The 22,822-nt window shown below is 39.4% G+C and overlaps 1 protein-coding gene and 1 non-coding gene across 2 annotated transcripts; both read left to right on the forward strand.

Moving 5' to 3' along the window:
• Window positions 1–10: 10 nt before the first annotated feature.
• Window positions 11–12,725, forward strand: POGLUT3 (protein O-glucosyltransferase 3). Its single transcript, XM_064505052.1, has 8 exons — window positions 11–322; window positions 3,981–4,178; window positions 6,442–6,728; window positions 7,171–7,387; window positions 8,763–8,959; window positions 9,892–10,086; window positions 11,148–11,252; window positions 12,099–12,725. The coding sequence occupies exons 1-8, from the start codon at window positions 103–105 to the stop codon at window positions 12,222–12,224; spliced, it is 1,545 nt and encodes a 514-aa protein (XP_064361122.1). The 5' UTR covers window positions 11–102; the 3' UTR covers window positions 12,225–12,725.
• On the forward strand, window positions 5,469–5,541 carry TRNAV-AAC (transfer RNA valine (anticodon AAC)). Its single transcript has one exon. It is a non-coding gene; the product is annotated as a tRNA-Val (tRNA).
• Window positions 12,726–22,822: the final 10,097 nt, after the last annotated feature.

Here is a 22,822-nt window from a genome sequence, read left to right on the forward strand (position 1 = left end):
GCGGCCGCCCCGCGGGGAGCGGGCGCGGGGCCCGCCCGGCCGCGCAGGCCCAGCCCCGGCCCGCTGCGCCGCGCCGCTGCCGGCCGCGCTGCCGCAGGGGCCATGCGGGGCGGGCGGCCGCGGCCGGGCGCCGCTTTGCCGCCGCTGCTGCTGCTGCTGCCGCTGCTGCGGGCGGCGGCGGAGCCGGCGGCGGCCTCCGTGAGCGCGGAGCGGAGCCTGGCGTGGGGCCCGGGGCTGGCGGCCGAGGGCGCCCTGCCCGTGCGCTACTTCTACCTCCAGGCGGTCAGCGCGGCCGGGCGCAACTTCTCCCGCTCCCCGCCAGGTACCGTGCGCTGCGCGCTGCCGCCGCGGGCCCCCGCGAGCCCCCCGCGAGCCCCGGGCCGTCGCGACCGGCGGCGACCGCGGCCCGCAGCGAGCGCGTCCTCCTGGGGCCGGGCTGGGGCAGGGCCGGCGCTCGTGCTGCAGCGCGGGCAGCGCCGCTGTCCTCGGCCCCGCCAGCGAGCGGCTGAAAAGTGCCCCTCTGCACGCGCTGAGCTCGTGTGACTTGCGGCATCGCGCTCCTGCTCTCCTGCAGCAGACCGATTCCCGTCGCCTGTTCACGCGGCACAGGACATCGCGGGACACCTCGCTTGAGGGCGGGAATTCGCTTTTGCTCTTGCAGCCCGGCAGCATGTTGCCGGCCAGTCGTTTTGTGCCTGCGAGTTAATTCCTCACGCTTTTTCCATGCTGGTAGTTACGCTTTAGCGTAAATACTTCTGAATCTTGGATTCCATCAAGAAGATAACTAGGAGGTAACGGCCCAACAAAAATCCTACCTTGCCAACTTATATAGGGTAAACCTAGTCACTTTGCTCTGTATCACTTATTTACCATTCATATTCGTGGTAGTGAGTGGCTGTCTACCATGTATACCTGGCCTTTTTGTAGACTGTACTGTTTCCTGCTCTTGGAAATAATCTCAGAAGGCTGCTGCTCGTGAAATTACAGAACAGACCAAATATCTGAAAATACCTGATGTTTACTTAAAGTTTTCGTGCATACTTTGTTTGGCCTAACACAATGTGAGAAGGGTTATGCCTTTGATCCAACAGCATCCCGGAGGCTTCTGTCGACTTTCTCCAGCAGCTGTTGCAACTTTGGGCTGGATTGCAGAGTTTTCCTGTAACTGTGTTAAAGGATGCAACTGCACGCTTACAGCCAGCGAGTCTGGGGCTAATGCCAGCCACACCAAGGGAGATCCTTGGGTTCGAACAACAGCTCGCTAAGCTAAAAAGGTGTGAAGCTCAATTAGGTTCTCATGCTAGTCTAAGTCCTCCCAGGTAAACTGATAGAAAATGTGTGCCAATAACCTGGTTTTGATCTCAGTGTGTTCATATATGTATTTTTACTCATAAATTTGGGAATGTTTTCTGGTCCTGATGCCATCTGGTATGGAATGGCCTGCATTCATACTGTGAAATTGTTTGTCTCCAAAACACGGTGGTGCACGCATGTTACCCACTGGGAATAGTTCATGGCCCATGCTAACTCCTGAACCATGGCAAGAGTGCCAGGGACCATTTAATGGAACAGTTGATCATATTCCAGTGCACTAGCACTGTTTAATTTATTGGTATAGATATAGGCTATAAATTCCAGTTCTCAAGGGATTTTAAATGTTCAAATTCTATTTGTAAAATGTCAGTAAGAATTATAATTAATAACATTTACTAATGCACTGCTTTCCAATGTGAACTAAATATATCTCAAAATACCCCTATGGGGATAGCTAAATAAATCTGCATTATCATTTCCATTTCACAAGCAAGAAAACTGCAATCAGAATGAGTGTGAGCTGTAGCTAAGGCTTCCTATTCATAAAACTTGTGTTTATCTATTAAATTGTTTTGTTTTTCTGTGGATGAGAATTTTAGTCAAGTAGGCCTGCACTTGTTGGTGTCCAGTATGATACTTTTTAGGCTATGTAATGGTATAAAGGTCATTCTACTTATGGTCCATGATTATATAGACATTCTTACGTTATAGATACAGTTCTATTTTATATCATCTTGGAATATAATCAGTGGCAAATGGATTATATGAAGGAGGCAAAACTATACTTTTCTGTCTCTTCTCTGGTGATAACTCTGCTTGCAGCTACACCACAAGTTGAGGTGCTCCCAAATTGGGTTCCAGTCTGAATCAACGCTAGTCACAGAGATCCGGGTTGTAGAGATCCAAAGCTATGACCACCATGGATCTAAACCAATATAGCATTCACAGAAAATGTCCTGGAATTTAAGTCTATTAGTATTCCTTTAGCTATACTGCATAACCTTACTGCTAATATACCTTCAACCTACCACCTAGGCAAGCAGGGAGGTGTCTACTCATCATTTTTTCTGAAAAGGAAATATCATGTATGCAGAACAACTTTAGCACTTCTTTACTTCTCAGAAGTTCTTGAAGTGACTTCTTGAAGTCACCACGGACTGATACACAGTATCAATGAGACAGCTCTTCTAGTGTCCCAAGACATACCTTAAACTGTGGAAGTGCTGCCTGCCACACTGGCACTAAGGAGGAATGAATGCCTACTTTATAATGATTTGACATCTTTAGCTGATGTGGGCTTTGAATAATAAGAAAACCGAGGGGTGGTTACAAATAATCCACATTTTATATCCTTATGTGGCACCACAAGGCAGCAGAGGGTGTGTCCAGCTTTGAGAGATTCTTCTGCTCACTGACGTTCATCACGTCCTTGTTTTAAAATGGATGTACTCCGACAGCAATATCTGGAAGAATCTGTGTTACTCAAGGTAACTATTCTCTCTGTGGAGAGGCAAGAAATCTGCTGTCAGGAAATACACTTTCGAAATCGTAAGGATTCTGCCTAATTTAATCCGGAGGCTCTTGCACAATAATTGACTTCATCCAATTTTAAGATCCAGTGTTACAAGAGAGAAGACTTGACTGATCGTGAAAAGACTCTGGAGGTTACCTACGTACATCAGAGCATTATCAGTGTCCTGTTTGTGGATCTACGTTATGTTAGGGTATGGAGTGCATAGAATAACTGTAAGATCTCATTCTTCTAGTTCTCTTGGGACACATTCAAATTTTAGTCACATCTTGATTTTATCTGAAATTGTTCACTTTCATTTCTTTCTGTATGTTGCTTTGTGGCAACATTCATTACATTTATTTGGTTTGCAATGCTTAGACTATAAAATATTGTGAACAATCTGTCCTTCTCTTTTTTGAAGAATAAAGATGCCTATCTGCTCTATATGACCATATGTGACGGACATAAGGGAATAGAGCAGATTTATATTTATTTATGTGTACTCATGTTGTCCACAAAATATTCCTTGCCCAGTTAAAAAGTCGCAGTGCATTAATGATGAAGCGATGGTGATCTTTAAGCACAGGTCAGACAGATGTCCAAGAAACAGCTCTATTATCGTTCTCTTGTCCCTGCTTTTTGGTAGCTGGGACGTCAGCTTTGCAAGCCAGTCAGCTGCAGCCCAAAGGTGAGCAGTTTGTTCCCGACTCTTGCATGCTGCAACTGCCTTTCCACAAGCTGGCAAGTATGCTTTTCTCTTGTTTTATTTTAACTTGTTTTCCTTTCTCTCATTCTAGAGGAAATGGTTGCTCCTCAAAGCACTAACCTGAAATCTTAGTGTTAAATCTAATCTTTGCTTCCAAATACTGTTAGCCACTTTTCCTATGCCATTATTTGCCTAGGTAACTTTTCATCTTCATCTACAGGTTTTCCATTTATTAGGTATGTGATCATGATCATCAAGAAAATTTAGTAGGATGATATTAAATCATTGGAAATTAATATTTATCAACTTGATATAATCAAAAAAATTCCAGTGAAAAAAATAAGTTCTACGGACTTAATCCATCAGAGTTTGCTCTCTCCTTTATTTCATATATGTGATTATAATAGCATGAAGTGCTTTTATCTCTTTTTATTTTCCTTTTTTCAGGAAGAACACAGTTTAAAGTGGTAATTAAAGCACTTTCTCCAAAAGAAATCAGCAGAATTTATACCCCTAAACCTTTGGATAGGAATGATGGCACATTTCTTATGCGCTATCGGATGTACGGGAGTGTCCAAAAAGGGTTAAAAATTGAGATACTTTATGGTGATAAGCATGTAGCTCGGTCTCCTTATATTTTGAAAGGTAAGGGTGTTGTTTGATTTAATGTAATATATGATGGTAGCTGCAGAAATGCTATAGACTAATTTACTGCTAGAGACAGAGATGGGAAATTAGAGGTTCTTGTTTGTTTGGATTCTCATCATAAATGTTCTCCTTAGTGATAATTTGTATGCATTACCAGGTTACAAGATGTATATACATAAGCATGTAGATTATGGCCCCTGACCTTAAGGTTCTGCATCTGAACACCTCCTCTTCCCTCTTGCATAGGGAAATGGATCTCTTCAGATTTTGTAGGGAATAAGAAGAGAGAAGAATGCTTGCATTTTAACCGTAACTGATTTTTTCAAGCAGGAATTCGCTTAAAGGTTGTGTTATTTTTATCTAAAGTAGAAAATCTTCCTGACAAAGTAGGAAAATCTATGTCTCAGAGCTTTATTATTTAAATGTCTCCCTGTATGATTTCTAAAAAGCATGATCCTTTATAATAACAAAGATGAATTTTTCTAGTCAGATAATATTTAACTTTTTTCCTTCCCCTAGCCCGGTTTAATTCAATGCAGGTCATTACTACCTAAGAACTATTTAAAAGTAGGAAAAATGAAAGCAAGTTATTCTCTTAATCTGAATCTGCTTCTTTAAATTCCCTCTCTTGCTCTAAAAATGGAGAGCTCTTTAGCAAAGAAATAAATCTAATATAAAGTTACTTCTCTGGAAAGTCTTGTTTCAGTTTAACACAATATTCTAATCAGAATGATCATGTTTTATTTTTGTAAAATGACCTAAATACAAACTATTAGAAATGTCTTCAAACTGAAATAAAATTGTCCTGATTCCTCAAGGTAGTAGTTTGCTTTCCTTTTTCTGGAGCACATTTACCTGCAGCTATGATGATATGACAGAGGACAGAACTTGTTTTAATTGGAAGACCATGAAAAAAGTTTTTTTAATACTCTATTTGGCTCTTGCTTATACCTAAGCTCTCTGATCCAAAAGGACAGAAAGAATAGTTGATTATACGTGGAAAAAAGCACCCTATACCAGAGGTAAAGACTACTGTCCCAAACTTCTGCATTGGGTTAAAATTAAAAGTGCAATACCTGAGCTTTAATATTTATGGATAGTTAGATCAATTCTTAATATTCTGTGTGTCCGGCAGGTGGCATAATTATGGAGCTTGGTTTTGCAGACAAATTTTACTCTGATAACAAAAAATCAAATATTTTGATTTCTGAATAGAGAAAAATGTTACTTTTGCTCAATTACATTGCTAAACCCCGGAAACAGGAGAGGGTACAATCATTACCGTCAGTTTCCGTAGTGTAGTGGTTATCACATTCGCCTAACACGCGAAAGGTCCCCGGTTCGAAACCGGGCGGAAACATCATTTTTCGCACCAGTACAGGCTGAGGGCTGACCTGCTGGAAAGCAGCTCTGCAGTGAAGGACCTGGGAGTCCTGGTGGACAACAAGGTGACCACGCGCCAGCAATGTGCCCCTGTGGCCAAGAAGGCCAGTGGTACCTGCGCTGCAATAGGAAGAGCATTGCCAGCAGGTCGAGGGAGCTGATCCTCCCCCTCTGCTCAGCCCTGGTGAGGCTGCATCTGGAGTGCTGGGTCCAGTGCTGAGCTCACCAGTAGAAGAGAGATACGAAGCTGCTGGAGCACGTCCAGTGAAAGGCTACAAAGATGAGCAAGGGCCTGGAGCATCTCTCATATGAGTGAAGGCTGAGAGAGCTGGGCCTGTTCAGCCTGGAGAAGAGAAGACTCAGGGGGATTTTATCAATGTGTTTAAAATTCTGAAGGGAGGTGTAAAGGGGATGGGGCCAGACTCTTCTCAGTGATGTCCAGTGACAGGACCAGAGGTAATGGGCACAAACTGAAACACAGGAAGGTCCGTCTGAGCATAAGGAAAAGCTTCTTTACTGTCAGGGTGACTGAACACTGGAACAGGTTGCCCAGGCAGGTTGTGGAGTCTCCTTCCTTGGAGATATTCAAAAACCATCTGGATTAGGGTCCTGGTGCTGTAGGTGACCCTGCTTGAGCAGGCGGGTTGGTCTGGATGATCTCCAGAGGTCCCTTCCAACCTCAACCATTCTGTGATCCTATGATATGGTATGGTATAGATGATTTCCCATAAAAACTCTATAAAATTAAAAACTAGAAACCTGATATTTAAAAATGTGAAGCCACAATTTTCTGGATTTGTATGCCCATGAGTTTCAGGATCTATGATTTATTTGGAACATTCACAAATATAGAGCCTTAGCGCTTTGTTTTCTGCAGGACCAGTTTATCATGAATATTGTGATTGTCCTGAAGAAGACCCTGAGATCTGGCAGAACATTCTCTCTTGTCCATCCCAAGAGCCTCAGATTACTAAGGACTTCACTTCTTTTCCCACCATTGACCTTCAGCGAATGCTCAAAGAAATCCCAACAAAGCTCAGTCAAACAAGAGGTGCTATTGTTCATTACACTATTCTCAATAATCACATCTACCGTCGTTCCTTGGGGAAGTACACAGACTTCAAAATGTTCTCCGATGAAATGTTGCTTTCACTGGCAAGAAAGGTATCAGTTTGTATCATTTACTTAAGACTATTAAATCACATGCTGATATGATAGTACTGAATTCATTTTTGTATCTTCAGATTTGTAATTACTGAAGCAAGATTTATTTTTATTATTTCATTAAGATGACTGTCTCTTTAGGGATCATTGTGTAATTAGTGTAGGGGATCTGAGCTTGAGACTAATGACATTGATGGGAAAGTTGCAGGAGCTGAGGCCCAATTCTGCAAACTTCGTGGTTTCCATGTGTGTTCCATTCAAACCTACTTGCAGGACAGAAACTTGAAATCAGTATCTTAATCTCAGCTAAAGCTATAATGTCTACCAGGCTTATTGATTCTGCGTGACATAAGAGAACTGAAGATTATGCTTTATGTAAGACTGACGAACAGCTGTGTAATTATATGTTTGTGTTACTATCCTTTCTTGGGTATACATTTAGGTTCGTCTTCCTGATGTTGAGTTTTATCTTAATGTTGGAGATTGGCCAGTTGAGCATCGAAAAGCTAATGAAACACCTGGTCCCATACCTGTCATTTCATGGTGTGGCTCTGCAGATTCAAGAGACATAGTCCTTCCAACATATGATGTAACTCATTCAACTCTTGAAACCCTACGTGGTGTCACAAATGATCTTCTTTCTATTCAAGGCAATACAGGTAAATAAGAGATTATAGATTTAAAAAGAGAATTTATAATTCCATCAAAAATGGGAGTTACATTTAATAACATATATTAAAGTCTTCAATTCACAAGTGTCTTAGGAGGTCTCTTAATAGAAATGGTTTAGTCTTTACAGAGTCTGAACACTTTCAACACTGCCACTAAGCAGATGTCTAATATGGATTTAAAGCCAAAATTTAATGAGTCTAGTTCACAGTGCTGCTGAATTTTAACTTCAAGGTATTCAGAAGATAGTTACTGTGACCTGTCAAGAAAAGAAAATATAATTAAAAGGTCCCTTTTCTCAATGAAGGACTTCAATATGCTACTTTTAATCAATTAGTAATCCTTTTTCTGATAGTGATGTGGCCCATTGTTGTAATTGTTTACATAAAAATACAAAAATGAATTTGAATCCTGGGAGAGGTAAACCAGTACTATGCCGCAGCCTCTTTCAAGTGAGAAAATACTGTTTGAATAAAAAGAATATCGTAAAGATCAGCCCTCCTGAACTGCTTTTCTAGCTTCAAAGGAAAAGCTGCTTTTACCGACAAGTGTTTTTTCCCCCCCAGGAAATTCATGAATACTTAGGGATCAGACAAATGCCTAAGGAGTAGAATTTGCATGAGGAGATGTTTCTTTTTATTTGAATAGTTCAGTGTTTCTCTTTCCCTTATTACTTTCTGTTTTTAAATTAACTGTTTTAATTACCAGTTTGAAGGAGTCTCAGTTTAATGACTTAGTGCAGCTGCTTTTCCAATGAAGACATGACAAGATCCTACTCCACTTTAGTGGGTCCTTTAAGGAGATTCCTAACAGAAGCAGCGAGAAGGAAATATTTAATGTGTTTTAGAGTAGGAAATAAGCAGAGATGAAGTCTTCCAGGCTCTTGCTAAGTATCTTGAGGACATGCAAAGAGTACAGCCATTTTTTCCCTCCTAAGTCACTATTAAGTGACTTCTCAAAGACCTGACAAAATTGCTGGGTAACAGAAGTGGATTTTACTAAAGAGATTTTGGTTATTGGGGCAGACTTTAACTATTACTTTAATTAGGTAATTTGATTATAATTTCTTATATAGCTTTCAAGAGATTTAAAGTTAATTTAAATATAAAGTTGTTGAATGGAAAAGCAATTCCTTGTTTTTCTTTTTAAAAGTGGATAGTTTCTCATCCCAACATTCAATACAGAACTGTGAGTTTAAACCCTTTGATTAATAAGTGGTTATGCATTAACTAGTAGAAATCATGCCAGTTTTACCATCCCTCTGAGTCTAATTCCACTGTCATAGGAAATGCATATTATTTGCATTAAACATATAATGAAAATATCATTACAGTTCTCTTTTGTCATATGGCTCAATATTTGTAGGCCCTTCCTGGGAAAACAAAACTGAGCGAGCTTTATTTAGAGGTCGAGACAGCCGAGAAGAACGTCTCTATCTTGTCAAGCTATCCAAGGAAAATCCAGAACTACTAGATGCTGGAATAACCGGATATTTCTTCTTCAGAGAAAAAGAAAAAGATCTGGGAAAGGCTCAGCTGATGGGCTTCTTTGACTTCTTTAAGGTAGCGAGCAAATTACAGTATTGGAATTTTTTTCTGTCAAATTCTTACCAGCTGAAAAGACCCAACTTAATTTTGCTAATTCCATTCAGTAAACAAAACAGTTATGCTACATTGAGAACACTGGTTCCTACAAGACAGATATGTAATTAAACCAGTGTGACACACCTCTGAAGAAAGCCACTGTACTATTTTTTTTGGAGTCTCACTGACTTCCTTGATTTTTTAAACAGACCCAGAATTTGTTTGCTGATGACCAGGTTTTTTTATTTGGGATAAGTATGAAAACAATGGACAAAATTTTTAGGTGCAAATACGTAAGCGATGTCGGAAACAGTCCTTGCAGTAACAAGTTAGAAAAGTAACTGGTTACTTTTATTATACTTCAACACACAAATTCCACTGCAGTAACAGTATAAAAAATGAAGGGGCCAGAGCCCTATAAAGCAATTATAGTGTATGGCAACTGAAGTTCTGTTCCAGAGATTAATATATCAGAAATGCTCTAATAGCCAAGAGATTTGCAAAAGAACTATATTTATGGTTACTTTTAGTATAATGCTTTTATTATTCCATATAAGTGAGAATAAATTTATTCCTTTTGAATTTAGGTGTAGTTCGTTCCAGGTTTATTTCCTTCCCAGCACTAGCCCTTGTTCTGTCACAGGACACTTTACTGGAATACCCATCAGGAAGTCCATGTGTCCAGAGGCTCTGGACTGTCAGTCCTGGGCTCAAAACACATCTTTTTGCCTTCACAGTATCCAGAACACTCTGAAACTCTGCCTGCTTATCTCTAAAACAGGCTTGAAGATGAGAATTAATATGCATATTTGTAATTATTTCATGCCTGTGCAAAGAGTCTTTTATACAGTCAGTCTGCCTATTTTGATTCAAAAATTTTCTCCCCTTTTTTCTGTATCTCCATATTATAGTACAAATACCAAGTGAATGTAGATGGGACTGTTGCAGCTTACAGATTTCCATACCTCTTGCTGGGTGACAGCCTAGTATTGAAGCAAGCTTCCCAGTACTACGAGCACTTCTATACTGAATTAAAACCATGGAAGCATTATGTTCCAGTTAAGAGAAGTTTAGAAGACTTGCTAGAGAAAATAAAATGGGCTAAGGTAAGTGTCATTACCAATTCAAGTTCAAAAGGATAAATACATGTGTAAACAATTTATCTTAATACTCCCTTCTTTTTGTATTTCCACATGCATACTTTGCATGAGTTCTATGTTGATATCTTGAGATAAAACGGAGTATGTTTTGTTGTTGCTATAGGAGGGGAAGGCCTTAATTCAAGTAACCATCTCTATTTGGGAAAATGCTTAAGAATTAACTTTAGACACGTTCAGAAGTCTTCCATGATTCAGCGTGTTACTATACAGACTAATGCAGATAATTTTCAAAGAAACACCCCAAATCCTAGAGACTAATTAATTTCTTCCACCACTCTTCTTTATGTCCTGACTAGAGTAGAAGAAATCACTGGACATCCGGTTTAAATGTACCAAAAATCACTACTCTGTAATATGCTCAGAGTAAGAGGCTGGTATTCTGTAACCAAACAAACTGATTTTGCATGACTGAAAACACCATTTGTGCTTTAAACTTAGCTATTAGTCAAGAAAGATAGGAAAAGATTATGTTTTGAGAATACTGAAGTTCTTTATAAAGGATCAGATGAAAGCACTGAAAGCTTTGAAATAGCAAGCAACTTGAGAGCAAGTACATACATGCACGTGCTCATGCTGACATTACCTACAGTCATTTTAAATGTGAATCAAGCAGAGTTACTTTAAAAGCTTCATGAAGTGGGGAAAGCACTGAACTGTGTAGCACAGGAGAGGACAACAGCCGCAGCTTTGTATTCTGTGTAACTAAATATTTGTGGGAGATGTCAGACCTGCTTGTGAAAAAGCCTGGGGCTTGGACAAAACAGTAGAGCAATCATCAACTGAGTTTTAAAAATTGTACAAAACTGTATTGTTAGTCTTTGTGACCATAAAAGCAATCCAGTATGTTCCAAAATTCTGGAATTTAAACAGTCTGCTCTTGCAGTATATGAGTAACTGTACATAAAATTGCAGATCTGAACAGCTCCTTTAACAAAAAAAAATATGCCAGCCAGGATTGAGTAACTCATTGAACTATTATTCATTTCTGTTTCTTTTCAATTTTCCAGGAAAATGATGAAGAAGCAAGAAAAATTGCTAAAGAAGGACAGTTAATTGCAAGAGAACTTCTTCAGCCTCACAGGCTTTACTGCTACTATTATAAAGTGTTCCAGGTTACTAAAATTGATCATTTAATTGCTTTCCCCCAGCTGCTATTGCTACAGATGCTACATGCTTCTATTTGGTTCTTATTTTGATAGCAGACATTGTTCATATTATTTCCAAGAGAACAGTTAAACAGCTTTGCTAAAACTTGCCCCATCATTGAAGATGCAACATGACACACTAGGTTTTACAGAATCAGAGATTTTTGATCCCCTCCTCCATCCCCACTGTCAGACCTGTTTCCAGTGCTCTGTAGGAGATAATCTGTCCAAAACTTTCTTCCTTTTTACCTTCAAACTTACCCACTCAGTGTCTCACTGAATAGCTGCTCAGCTGTATTGTAACACTGGATACAAGAAAAAGAAATCCTGGAAATATGGCTAGTAGAGTGGTAAAAGGTGGTGAAGCAGGCCAAACAGTCATTGCTTCCCTAGGAGAAGCAAATCTCTAAGGAGACTTAATTTTCTGTTCTCTGAAAAACTAGTTTCTTTTTGCTGTCTTGCCTGCACAGAGTTAGATCTCAGCTTCAGCAGTCACAGGTTGACACAATGTTTGGCACTGTTCAGCGTACAAGAATGACAGCATTATCTGCATAAGGTGGTTAGAGGCACCAATAATGACAATACTCAAATTGACATTAATAATAGGACATGAGATAATATTAAAGGAGATTTTCAGAGGCAATGTATCCTATTAGTAGGTGTGTTATAAAGACACCTTGTCAACAGGTTGTAAACAGTGACCTAAGGAGCCTGGATAAAGGCAAGCTTCGGAGTGGAAGGGAGGAGGAGAACTGTTTCATGAATTATATGTTGATGCTTTCAGCATTCTTAAATGTTGTTTACATATTTCAGAAATATGCCAAACGCCAAGCCAGCAAACCTGAAATACGGGCCGGAATGGAGCTCGTACCTCAGCCTGATGACAGAGACTCAGTATGCAGCTGCCACAGGAAAAAGCCTTTAAGGGAGGATCTATAACTGTACCGGATGGAGAAAATCACTCATTTATGATGCAAGAATTTAAATAGGATTTAAGCTGTGAAATCCAAGACACTTATGCACTAGCAAACATTCTTAGTTAAGTATTCTATTATATTTACATAGCCTTTTTCACACTGACTCCGATTGGCAACGTTGGTTCCCACAATTTTGTCTCCGTGACCGCCACCAGACAGGTACTGAACCTGTAATGGGGAGCCTCTGGGGGACTTGTCTGCTGTGCTGGATCATCAGGAAGAAGAGCGCGGTGCTGCTCCTGGTCCAGCTGGAACCTAGGTACCACGGTTGTGTGGGGAACCAGTCACCCACAAGAGATCGTCCGTGAGTCAGTGCAAATTATTCTAAAGGAGTATTTGCAACATACTAAAACAGTGTTATGATTACTTCATAAAGCATACCTCAGCGTTAGAGTGATTCTTGTATACAAAACAGTTTTCTAACTAGACAAATAAAATGAGTATTTGAGATTTACAGATTTCACATCTGGTGTGGTGCTGAGATTATTTTGGGGTGTATGACAGATAACAGAGAATGCATGATTTAATATTTATCAGTTTCAGAAGAAAATGGAGGGGGCAAGATCAGAATAATGTTTTCACAAGCATTTTAGAAGCATCATGGCAGTGAATCACCAAAATTAAATGCTCCTTTAAAGCAGATTGTGTAGCTATCACAATTACAGTGCTTTGAGCGCCAAGATACTAAAGACCTGTTCCCTGCCACTGACCACGGCTGTGAATATAGGCATAGATCCACAAAAGCATGTAAGAACTTCAGGTGGGAGCTGGGTGAAATACAGGCATGTTCAACAGTACAGTCTACAGTATTCTGGGTTACCTGAGCATCCATGCATCTGATGGCTGTTACCAAAGTTTTAGAGTACCTAGGTTTTACTTCTGTGTAAAGCTAAAGATGCCACCATCTTTTTCACTTTGGTTCATGAGCTACTTTTTCCTGTGCCCAAGTCCCCTATAGGAAGCTTATCCATTTTCTGGATTTATATCACACCTACCTAACCTTATACTGACAGCACTGAATTCAGTAGACAGCGGATCAGCTATCACTGTTTTAGTTCAGAGAGAAAAAGCTATGGTGTGTTTTCTATGTGATAGTCTAGGGGTTAGAGGCCACGCTGAGCTATTGGGAAGCCAAGCGTTTGTGTCCTCCTTGGTTTGATTCAAACCATTTTTTTTCAGAGAGTGCCTTAGCTCCAGACTGTAGAAGAGTTCTTCAGCTGAAGGTGAGCAGCCATGCAGCCCAAGGCAAAAAATTCCCAGGGCCACAAAGAGCAGGCCAGAGCACAGTAATAAAGTGTGTCTTTGGGTGAGGCGGAGGAAAAATCCTGCTCCTGGATGCTGTTCCCAATACCTCTGCTGATTTTTACCCAAGAGACTGTTTACTTCAAAATGTACAAACAGTCCTGGAAGGAGGGCCCAGAAGCCAAATCTTTCCCCTCCCATCATGAATGCTGACTGGCCAATGTGTAGCATCTGGCTACCTGATTCAAAGCCAGCTTGCAGACTGCTGATAAAAACAAAGTTGGTACCTTACCTAAATTCAAATTAACTTGGGAGTGTAGGGCGCTGTAAAACATCTAAAGCAGACAGGAAAACAAGTTAAAACAAAATAAACCATGAGTTCAGTTGGGCTGAAAACATCCAAGGCGCTGAAAGCTACCTGCATTGCCAAACCCACTGCCTTAAGTTTCTTCCAGGAGGCAAGCGCAAAGGAATTGGGTGTTTGTACAGTGACAAAACTGCAGTAAGCCCTCAGTCCAAAACAGGGATTTCTGAGAATGCCTCAGCTTTCCAGCTGTACGTGGCGTTTGTGTTGTGCCTGGGGAGAGGCAGCCTACGGGCCCCCATCCCTGTCCTCCGCGTTTTCTTCTTGGCTAACAGAGCGCGTCTGAGCAGCCCCCAGCTCAGCTGTGCTCCGACAGTCGCTTGCAGGCATACCTACCTCTCCCTGCGCAAAAGGGAATGAAAGCCTCTTACCACGGGGGACTCCTCCGGTTGCTTAGGTGTCCAACATTTAGTGCTGTAAAACTCATGCAGGTTTCCTTTCTAGTTCTACACTGCAAATTACTATCATAAAATACATAAAACAAAAATTGTGTACTAGAACAGGAACAAAGACCAGATTTTTTGGTGTGCTAGATATGGAGAGAACCAGAATCTCTCTGAAGAGGTTCGTGCAACTGTCCTTCATCACTTATTGCATTATGCTGGTTAAGAAAAAAACATGAAACGTCTTGCTCTACCTGTTACCCTCTTTGTCCTAGTTTTAACACTAGTATAAATAGTGGTTATAATTTTATTTAGATCAGTTATAGAGCTTCCAACTATAAATACATCTTCAGTTCATCTGGCATGAAATTTTCTATATCAAAATGCAGGAACAGGGTTCCACTGCTGGAGCAGACACTAAAAACTCAGTACATGTTCCCTTTTTCTTCTCTGTGTACATTAATTTTTACAATTAATCTTATGATATACCCATTATATTACATGTGTTTTATACTCATCAATATGTATGGAAGTGCTCAGCAAGGGCAATTAAGCATATCAGGTGGTTGAAACAACAACGTTTTCCCCATCACGCACACATATTTCAAATCAAAAGTCCAAAAATGATCTGTTATTATTTAAAAAAATGGTGGGGGGATAGGGGAAAACAAGACACATACTATATGGTTCTTTGCAAATATCTGTGTAGGAAAACTTGCCTCGCTTGAAACAAAAGTAAGTCTTTCAAATTGGCAGAAAAATGTTGTAAAATGTATATGGTCAGGAATTTAGATAAATGTGAATATTTCATTTCTCCTTTTTTCCCCCCTCACGAAAAGGGGAAAGAATTATTCTAAACTTGTCTCCCCCTCCCCCCAAATCATTTGCTTTTGTGATACGCATCCTTTCCACACAAAAAACTAGTTTGTCACAGAAAGCTTTAGAGATGCCTTTATAACTCACAGGCAAGAAATAGCCTGAAAAATATGAATACATTCATCTTCCCACCAAAAAATTAAAAAAACCAGCAGAGATGTAGCAGCACTTTCATTAAAAGTTCTTAGTAATTTGAGGAAATCTGGTTTGATTTATAGCTGCAGACTTTCCAAAGATAAAAGAGGGTAAGGTAAAGCCTCTCTTGTTTCCGTTGGTACTGTATGCAGTTTCAGTTCTAATGATGAGCAATCACAACTGTCCCTGCAGGCCAAAAAAGATGTCAACTGTATTTTAGTTTGATGACAGGATTAACTCACTGGCCTGGTGTGTTACAGAAATTGCTAAATATTCAATAATACCTGTTTGTACATGCAAAGTGTAGTACATACAGTGCACATGATTTTATAAACTACATATAAAAACCAGAGTTTCTATTACTGCACTGTAGTTCTTGAACAGTACTCAGTAAATCTCTTGCATACCTGGCAATTGGTGGTAATTTAAAAAGATTTATATTTCTCATACCACAGCACTGAATTTTGCTATGGTAATTTCAGCGTCTAATGCACGACACAGGAATTACTACTATAAAGTGAAATCTTCAGTTTTAAAAAACTGTGGCAAAACTATCACTGATGGTGCAGACAGGCTTATTTGTTTGGAATAGTATGTCCTGGAGTCCAGGGCGAACATTTTCAAACACAGCTATATAAAAGTGCTCTGACCACAAGTGTTAGTCATGCAGAACCTATACCAAAACCCAAAGATCCAAAGAACTTACATTCTTTATTTTCAAATCCCTTTAACGTTAACGGTAGCTTTGTATCGTGAACACTTCAGAAAAACAGTCTTTATGTTATCTATTCACCTAATATATTTAGGCAACCACATTTGGAAATACTTACCTAACCTTAATTTCCTCTTGAAATGAGAACCAGTAAATAAAGATCTATTGACCATGAAAGAGACATAAATTCAGTAAATTTGCAAACCATATTTTTTGAGATTTACTTGAAGATAACTAATATACTACAGTTTCATGACAGTATTGTGTTCAAGTCTGTCTCATAGTTTCATAATTAAAAAAGAAAACAACTATAAGCAAGTCTGATGGAATGTCAGATTCCAACATCAATCCTGGGAAGCATACACCCGACATTTATTACACTAGAAAGTAAATTATTTAGTTAGGGAGGAGAGCTGACAGGGAAAATGTATATCACCTGTTTGAGCATGTTTGAGAAGCTTGCAAAGAAATGATAATAAAGAAAAGACGCATTACATAAACCCAGGATATTATCAGCTCCTTTGCCACTCCAGGCTTTCCAAAGTGTGCAGTGAAGTGCAAGATCTTATTTGAATACATTATTAAGTTCACAAGATTTAACCACAAGAACTTTTTTGTCTGTAGACATTTTTGTAGCATACTAATGAGAATATGCAAGTACTAATGCTTGGCTTTTGTTCTGATTATGTAAGAAAATTTATACTGTAAAGACGTATGGCACTAACTGTATTCTGTTTTTAAGGCAAAATAGATTATTTTGTGTGTTTGTGTGAAGACATTTGAGGGCTACATGCTTTAAGACAGTCCCATCGTGCAAGTGGTGATAAATAAGAGGTGTATTAGCAGGAGTGTGGCTAGCAAGTCAAGGGAAATTCAGTTCTGAGCTTCCCAGTATAAGAAATACATTGATGCAGTGGAGTGAGTTCAGCAGAGGGCCACCAAGATGATTAGAGGTCTGGGGCACATGATGTATGAGAAGAGGCTGAGAAAGCGCGTTTTTTCAACCTTAGAAAAGGTTTGAGGAGAGATTACATTCCTGTCTACATCTACCTCAGGGGAGGGCATACAGAAGATGAAGCCAGACTCTTCCCAGAGGTGCCAGGGGAAGGCGACAAACAACAGATGCAAGCTGCAACATGGGAAATTCTAATTAGATAAGGAAAAAAAATCACATTGAGATTTGCCAAATACTTGACTGAGAGGTTGTAGATACTCAGAATTCAACTGAGCAAAGCCCTGAGCAACTTCATCTTATTGAACCTGCATTCACTGCGGGCTTGGACAACATGACCTCCAGATGTCCCTTCCGACTTGAATTATTCCGTGCACTACATTTCAGGCGTAAGACAAGCATCTATCCAGCCACATAACAGAAGAGCAAAAGGACACAGTTCTTGGGTTTCTCCAACAGGCTTAAGTAGCCTTCCTCTGCTGAGACTTCTGACAGTATTCATGCATATGAATATATGATAATATTGACTGATAATATTGACTAAGTTATGCTGATATGTTAATGTCAGATTTTAAGACTATAAAACTATTCTTGCAATATACCATAGTCGTGCAGTACGCATATGACTCAACGGAAATAAGATATATTGCATTACATGTTTCGACTGATTGAAATTGCAAAACCTCAGCAAGAAGTTGAATATACACATTACACATATGAGACAATTACAAAAGATTTTGAGTAGTTATGAACCAGCAAAGCAATTAATTGTAAGCAGTCACAGGGAATATTAATGTACGTAAAAGTTACACATATATTAAAATGCCAGTGTACTCAGTGTAGGCCAGCATACTCCCAATGCTCTCAAAAAATCCACCAGGATCCATCTGTTCCACGTATTTGCAATGTAGCATAGAGATGCTCAAGACACCTCAGCAGAATACTGGAAGAGCCTATCTGAAGTAATGTAGAGCTTTATATATGGTTATCTTATTGCTAAAAACCCGCAGAATAAATTATTCTGGATGGAACTTATTAAAACCTGGTCAATTCAAGCTATACTTGTAAGATCATATTTTCCACTCTAGCTTATGCCACACTGATGTTTGTTTGATTTGCCACCTTAGGACCTAATAGGTGGGATCAACCAAAATGATCCTTATCAAGTCAGCATCCTGCAGGTCTGACACCTGATTTTTCTTGCATGTTACTCATGCTGAAGTTTTCACTGTTGCTATAGAGAGAGATTCAAGCGTAGCATTGACTTTAACATGAAAGCCTACTGGCCATTAAATTTTTGCTGATGCAGCCAGGATAGGTTAGAGTGAAAACCATTTTTGCTCCTGAGTGATGAAGCCATTCTGGTTAAAACTATAAACTGCAACCTCACAAATACAAGAAAAATATTTTTGTTGGTATAGTTCATTTTATTTGATGAAATGATATATTAGTAAAAAAAAAAGAAGCTCTGCTGGTGAAAGTTGTTACTTTTTTAAGGAAAGTCTAAGGTTACAGATACTCTGTATACTCTTTTTAGTGAATACAGAGCATGAAGTGAACTTTACAAGCAAAATAAATTTAAAGAGATACACCAGCGCAATTTCACTCTACACTGTATCACTGTACACTAATACTGAACTCTGAGATTAGATAATTCACAATTGTAAAATTAAGGGTCAGGGTTTTATAGTAAAGCTTTATCAGCCTAAACAGAAGATACAAAAGAATCAATGAAACATCACCTCTGAGATAACTATACAAGCAAAATCCCATATAGAAATTCAACGAATTCTGGCAGAAGTCCTTAAGATGATTTACTTAAGCTATTTGGCAAGGTGGTTTATTTACAAAATGACAAGAATGTCCTTTGCTAATGCAAGCTGCATCTCTGCCAATGAGTTATGCTTTTTTCAGCCATCTGAACAAAGCTATTTTAATGTGAACCAGCCACCACTGACCAACTCCAGCAAGCCTTTTCTTATACCTATTCCATCTTATTTACATAATTAGACATTTCCTCTCTCCATTTAAAGATTCACTTGTGTCTGTAAGGCAATGTAGTCACGCCAGCCAGGAGGTGCCTGTAATTCAAGCTGAGAAGTAGGTGTAAATCTAAGGAACCTGCTTAGTACTCAATGGCAATTATCTTTTCATTCTTCAAAACAAAAACAGGCATTTGCAGGCAGTACAGATCAAGCAGATATGATTTCATGATGTACAGTAAATGTTTGGCACTACTTAAAAGCTAGCAGTGCATACATAAGATGCAGAATAATTCTGAACATTTCTTATGAAATAGTTTCTAAATTATGATTACTTGCAAGAAAAGAAGTGTCCTGTGATAAAATGTTTTTTCAAATAAAAATCATCCCAAGTGTCCAGAAAAAATGCAATTTTTGATAACTGTTAATAATACTACATGTATATTGTTCACTGAAATTAAAACAAAAGCTATTGTTATTTAAATATTCTTTTGCAAGACAAGAAATTGCACTTGTCACAGCTCCATTCTAGTCACAGAAACACATACTAGCAATTGGATCTTTTATTTCAGAATAAATTAAGCCACAGGAAAATTGGCTTTTTCCTGTAAAACTTGTATTGATTAACTCCAAACAGGCAATCTGTCCACTGGAAGATGTCAATTCGAATAAAGTCTACTCTAGCAACAGCTGTTATCATATGCCTGCTCATGAACCAAAGTGAAATGAGATTTGGGGGAAGTCCTTCATGAACAAACAACTGCAAGTACAATTACCAAACAAATTCAAGAGAGTTACACCTACTTTTCAGCTTGAATTACAGGAAGTTTCTGGCCAGTGCGTACTTGAATTTGAAGACTCAACTACCCTTATAAGCAGTGGGTGGCTTCTCCGTTCCAATCAGAAGCTAGTGTTTCTCTAAATCAAAACAACTCTTCTGCTAATAAGTAATCACTTCCAACCTTCTCAAGAAACTATGGTCGACTATCAAATATTTGCTCTATTTATTTAATGTAAGTTACACCCTGCTTTGATGACATGCATTAATGCGTAATAGTTGTCAAACCGGATCTGTTAAGTAAGTTACTAGGTGCAGTTGTCATCAGTTCCTTAATGGATTATCTTGTTAAGGATGTTGTTATAAAATCACCTCTGATGGGGAATACAAATGACGTTCACACACAAAGACCAGATTTTGGTCCCATTAGAATAAATGGCATAGGTTCTTTGCCTAGTGAATTCATGTTTGTAATAAAAAATAAGGTTACTTTATCCAATAAAATAATTGTGTGAGTGAAAAGCCCGTTAACCACAGACAAGCAAAAAATCAGCTTGAACCTCCTTTTGTTTGAGACGCAGAGCATCTTCTGAGACTGGCTAAGGAGCTTCTATTCTGAGTGAATTAATGGAAGATGTGACTGCACAGCACCTTGTAAAGTTGTCCCTAAATCAATTCCCATGAGTCACTCCGTCATTTGTCAAGAGCGGCCAACAAACTAAGGCAAGTAAGAAATGATATGCAAAACTGTCAAAGTTACGGAGAACAAACTTTGCTTGCTCCTGTCAGGTTTATTGGTTCCTTATTTTTATACCACAAAATAAAATTTTAATAATCAATGCCCAGGTATGAAGAACCAAATGACAGTGGCAGATAAACTATACAATGTCCATGGGAACTAAGCAACATCAGCTCTCACTGAACCCATAAAATGTTTGGCCTTTGAAAACTACACCATATCACATTGCAGTCTCCTGCATGTTTCTGAGATCTGGATGATCTGTTCATAAAAGATTCTTGGTTCTACCAAACGGGTGAGTATATGTAAGGAAACTGGCCACTTAAATGACCTCTATTTAATAAATAAGTGAATAAATTCAGACATTTTCTGGAGCTTGCAGTTTAAAATGGCTTATTTGTGTTTCATTGCAAAAGCTGTGTTAATCACTTTACTAATTTTGGACTTCATGAAGTGGCTCACTATGCTACACTGTCCCAAATTCATAAAAGGTTAACATCTCTTTCCTGTCAACCAGAGATTTCACTAGAAATAAATATTTTCTGATAAAATGTATTCTGATAGTGCCCAAGACTTAAAGTGGGTTACCTGAAAGAGAAGACAGAAAGAACGAAGGTAAGGCCCTCTTTCACACTAGGAACACTGTAAACCAATTGAAGCATACTCTGTAAAGTTTCTCTTCTTTCCTTTCTTGAAAAGTCATCAAACGTGAAGATTAATTTGTCCATTGACTGCTGAGACTGACTTTTAGTTTTGATTAAGAGCAAAGAAAACAAATCCTGACAGATAACTGGTCAAATTAGCATTCCCGCTTCATAGGAATACTTGCCCTGGCATCGAGCTAGCAGATACTGCCTCTGTTAGCATCTCGCGATCTGGGAGCGTCTCTGCTGGCTTTTCCCAGTTAGCAGGCAGAATTCACTCACGGAACAGAAACTAGCCCCTATGCCCTCTGTTCTTCCCATGAAAAATGTCATGTATTTATCTTTGCATCTACACATTTGTGTAATAATGTACATACATATGTATTCTCTCTGTATTGCCAAACACTAGTATTTGTTTGGATTTAGCTTTGCATTTTAATTTAATATGGAATTACACGTAATTACTTCGTCTAATAAATTTGCACTTGGCATACTGATGGAGATGAAGGCTTCTGGCAAGATTTGGCTCCTAAAACTGGCTTGAGCACCCTTCAAAACACATCTGATGAGTTAGCATACTTTGGCCTTCCATCAAAGAGAATTTATACTACTTCCACAGCTTTTTGGTTGCTGTTTCAAAGTCTTAGTCTTTCGGACCAAGTTGCGCTGTCATTAGTAAATCTTGGGTGGGGTTTTTTTTTGGTTCCTGTCTGCTCTTTTGTACAAGGATTTTGAATCTCGTTGTTACATAAAAGGCAACAAGTTTGTTGAGACAGTATCTCCACGGCTTACTTGGTGTGCCTATTCTTTCCTGCTCTTTTATCTATCTAATTGTTACAGCACTAAGTATATTTCAAAGATCTCCTTTAAAACATTTTAGTTATGTTTTGCATTTGATAACAAATAAATAATTCCAGATAATATGCTGCATGGTAAGAAAGATTAATTAACCAAAATGAAATAAAGTCCCTTCTTTCTTGCTGCAGTTAATTTTAAAATTTCCATTATTTGGGGCTGGATCTACAGAGCGAGTGCGAAGGTCATCCATCAGACCTTCAAATTATTGACAAAAAAAGGAAAATAAAAGCCTGGGGAGCTTTGAAGCAGTACACAAGCTGCTACGTTACTTAACTGATCGTGGGACAGAGTAAGCTATCCAGAAACAAAAGGACTGATTAGGCTATCTGATAATCTCTATTTTAAGAAACAGAGATCTTGTTTATTTATGAAAATGATACACCTTGCATAAAGATACAAAGCGAAATACAAAACCATTTAAAAAGAGACTGAGCAAGAGATTGAGCTGAACGCCTCCAACTGTCGCTGAAGCCCCCAAACCTACCCTGCTGTCAGTGGGTTTCCCTCTTATTAGAGTGTTATTTGGGAAATGGTATTTTCTTGACAGGGAGGATATAACTGATGTTTCCCTGCCTGAATGTTCATGATTCAGTGACCATTTACACGATTAAGCTATTCGGTAATAGGAGTCACATCCTGAACACATACCAAGTTTATTTTTTTTTTTAATTGCTGCTTCTGCTGACCTATATAGGAGAGTGATCCTAACCCAAATACACTGTCATTTCCCTTTGGACCTTGCTTAAAAAGTTGTAAGGGGTGGAGGGAGGTGAAGCAAGGGTCTCGCCCCCGGGCCGCGGCCGAGGCGAGGCGCGTCCCGCCCGCCGCCGTCTCCTGCTGCCCGGCCCCCGCGGGGGGGGCCGGCTCCCCTTCCCCTCCCTGCTCCCTCAGGGCT

This window comes from Dromaius novaehollandiae, chromosome 1 (assembly GCF_036370855.1).
Source record: "Dromaius novaehollandiae isolate bDroNov1 chromosome 1, bDroNov1.hap1, whole genome shotgun sequence".
Taxonomy (NCBI): Eukaryota; Metazoa; Chordata; class Aves; order Casuariiformes; family Dromaiidae; genus Dromaius; species Dromaius novaehollandiae.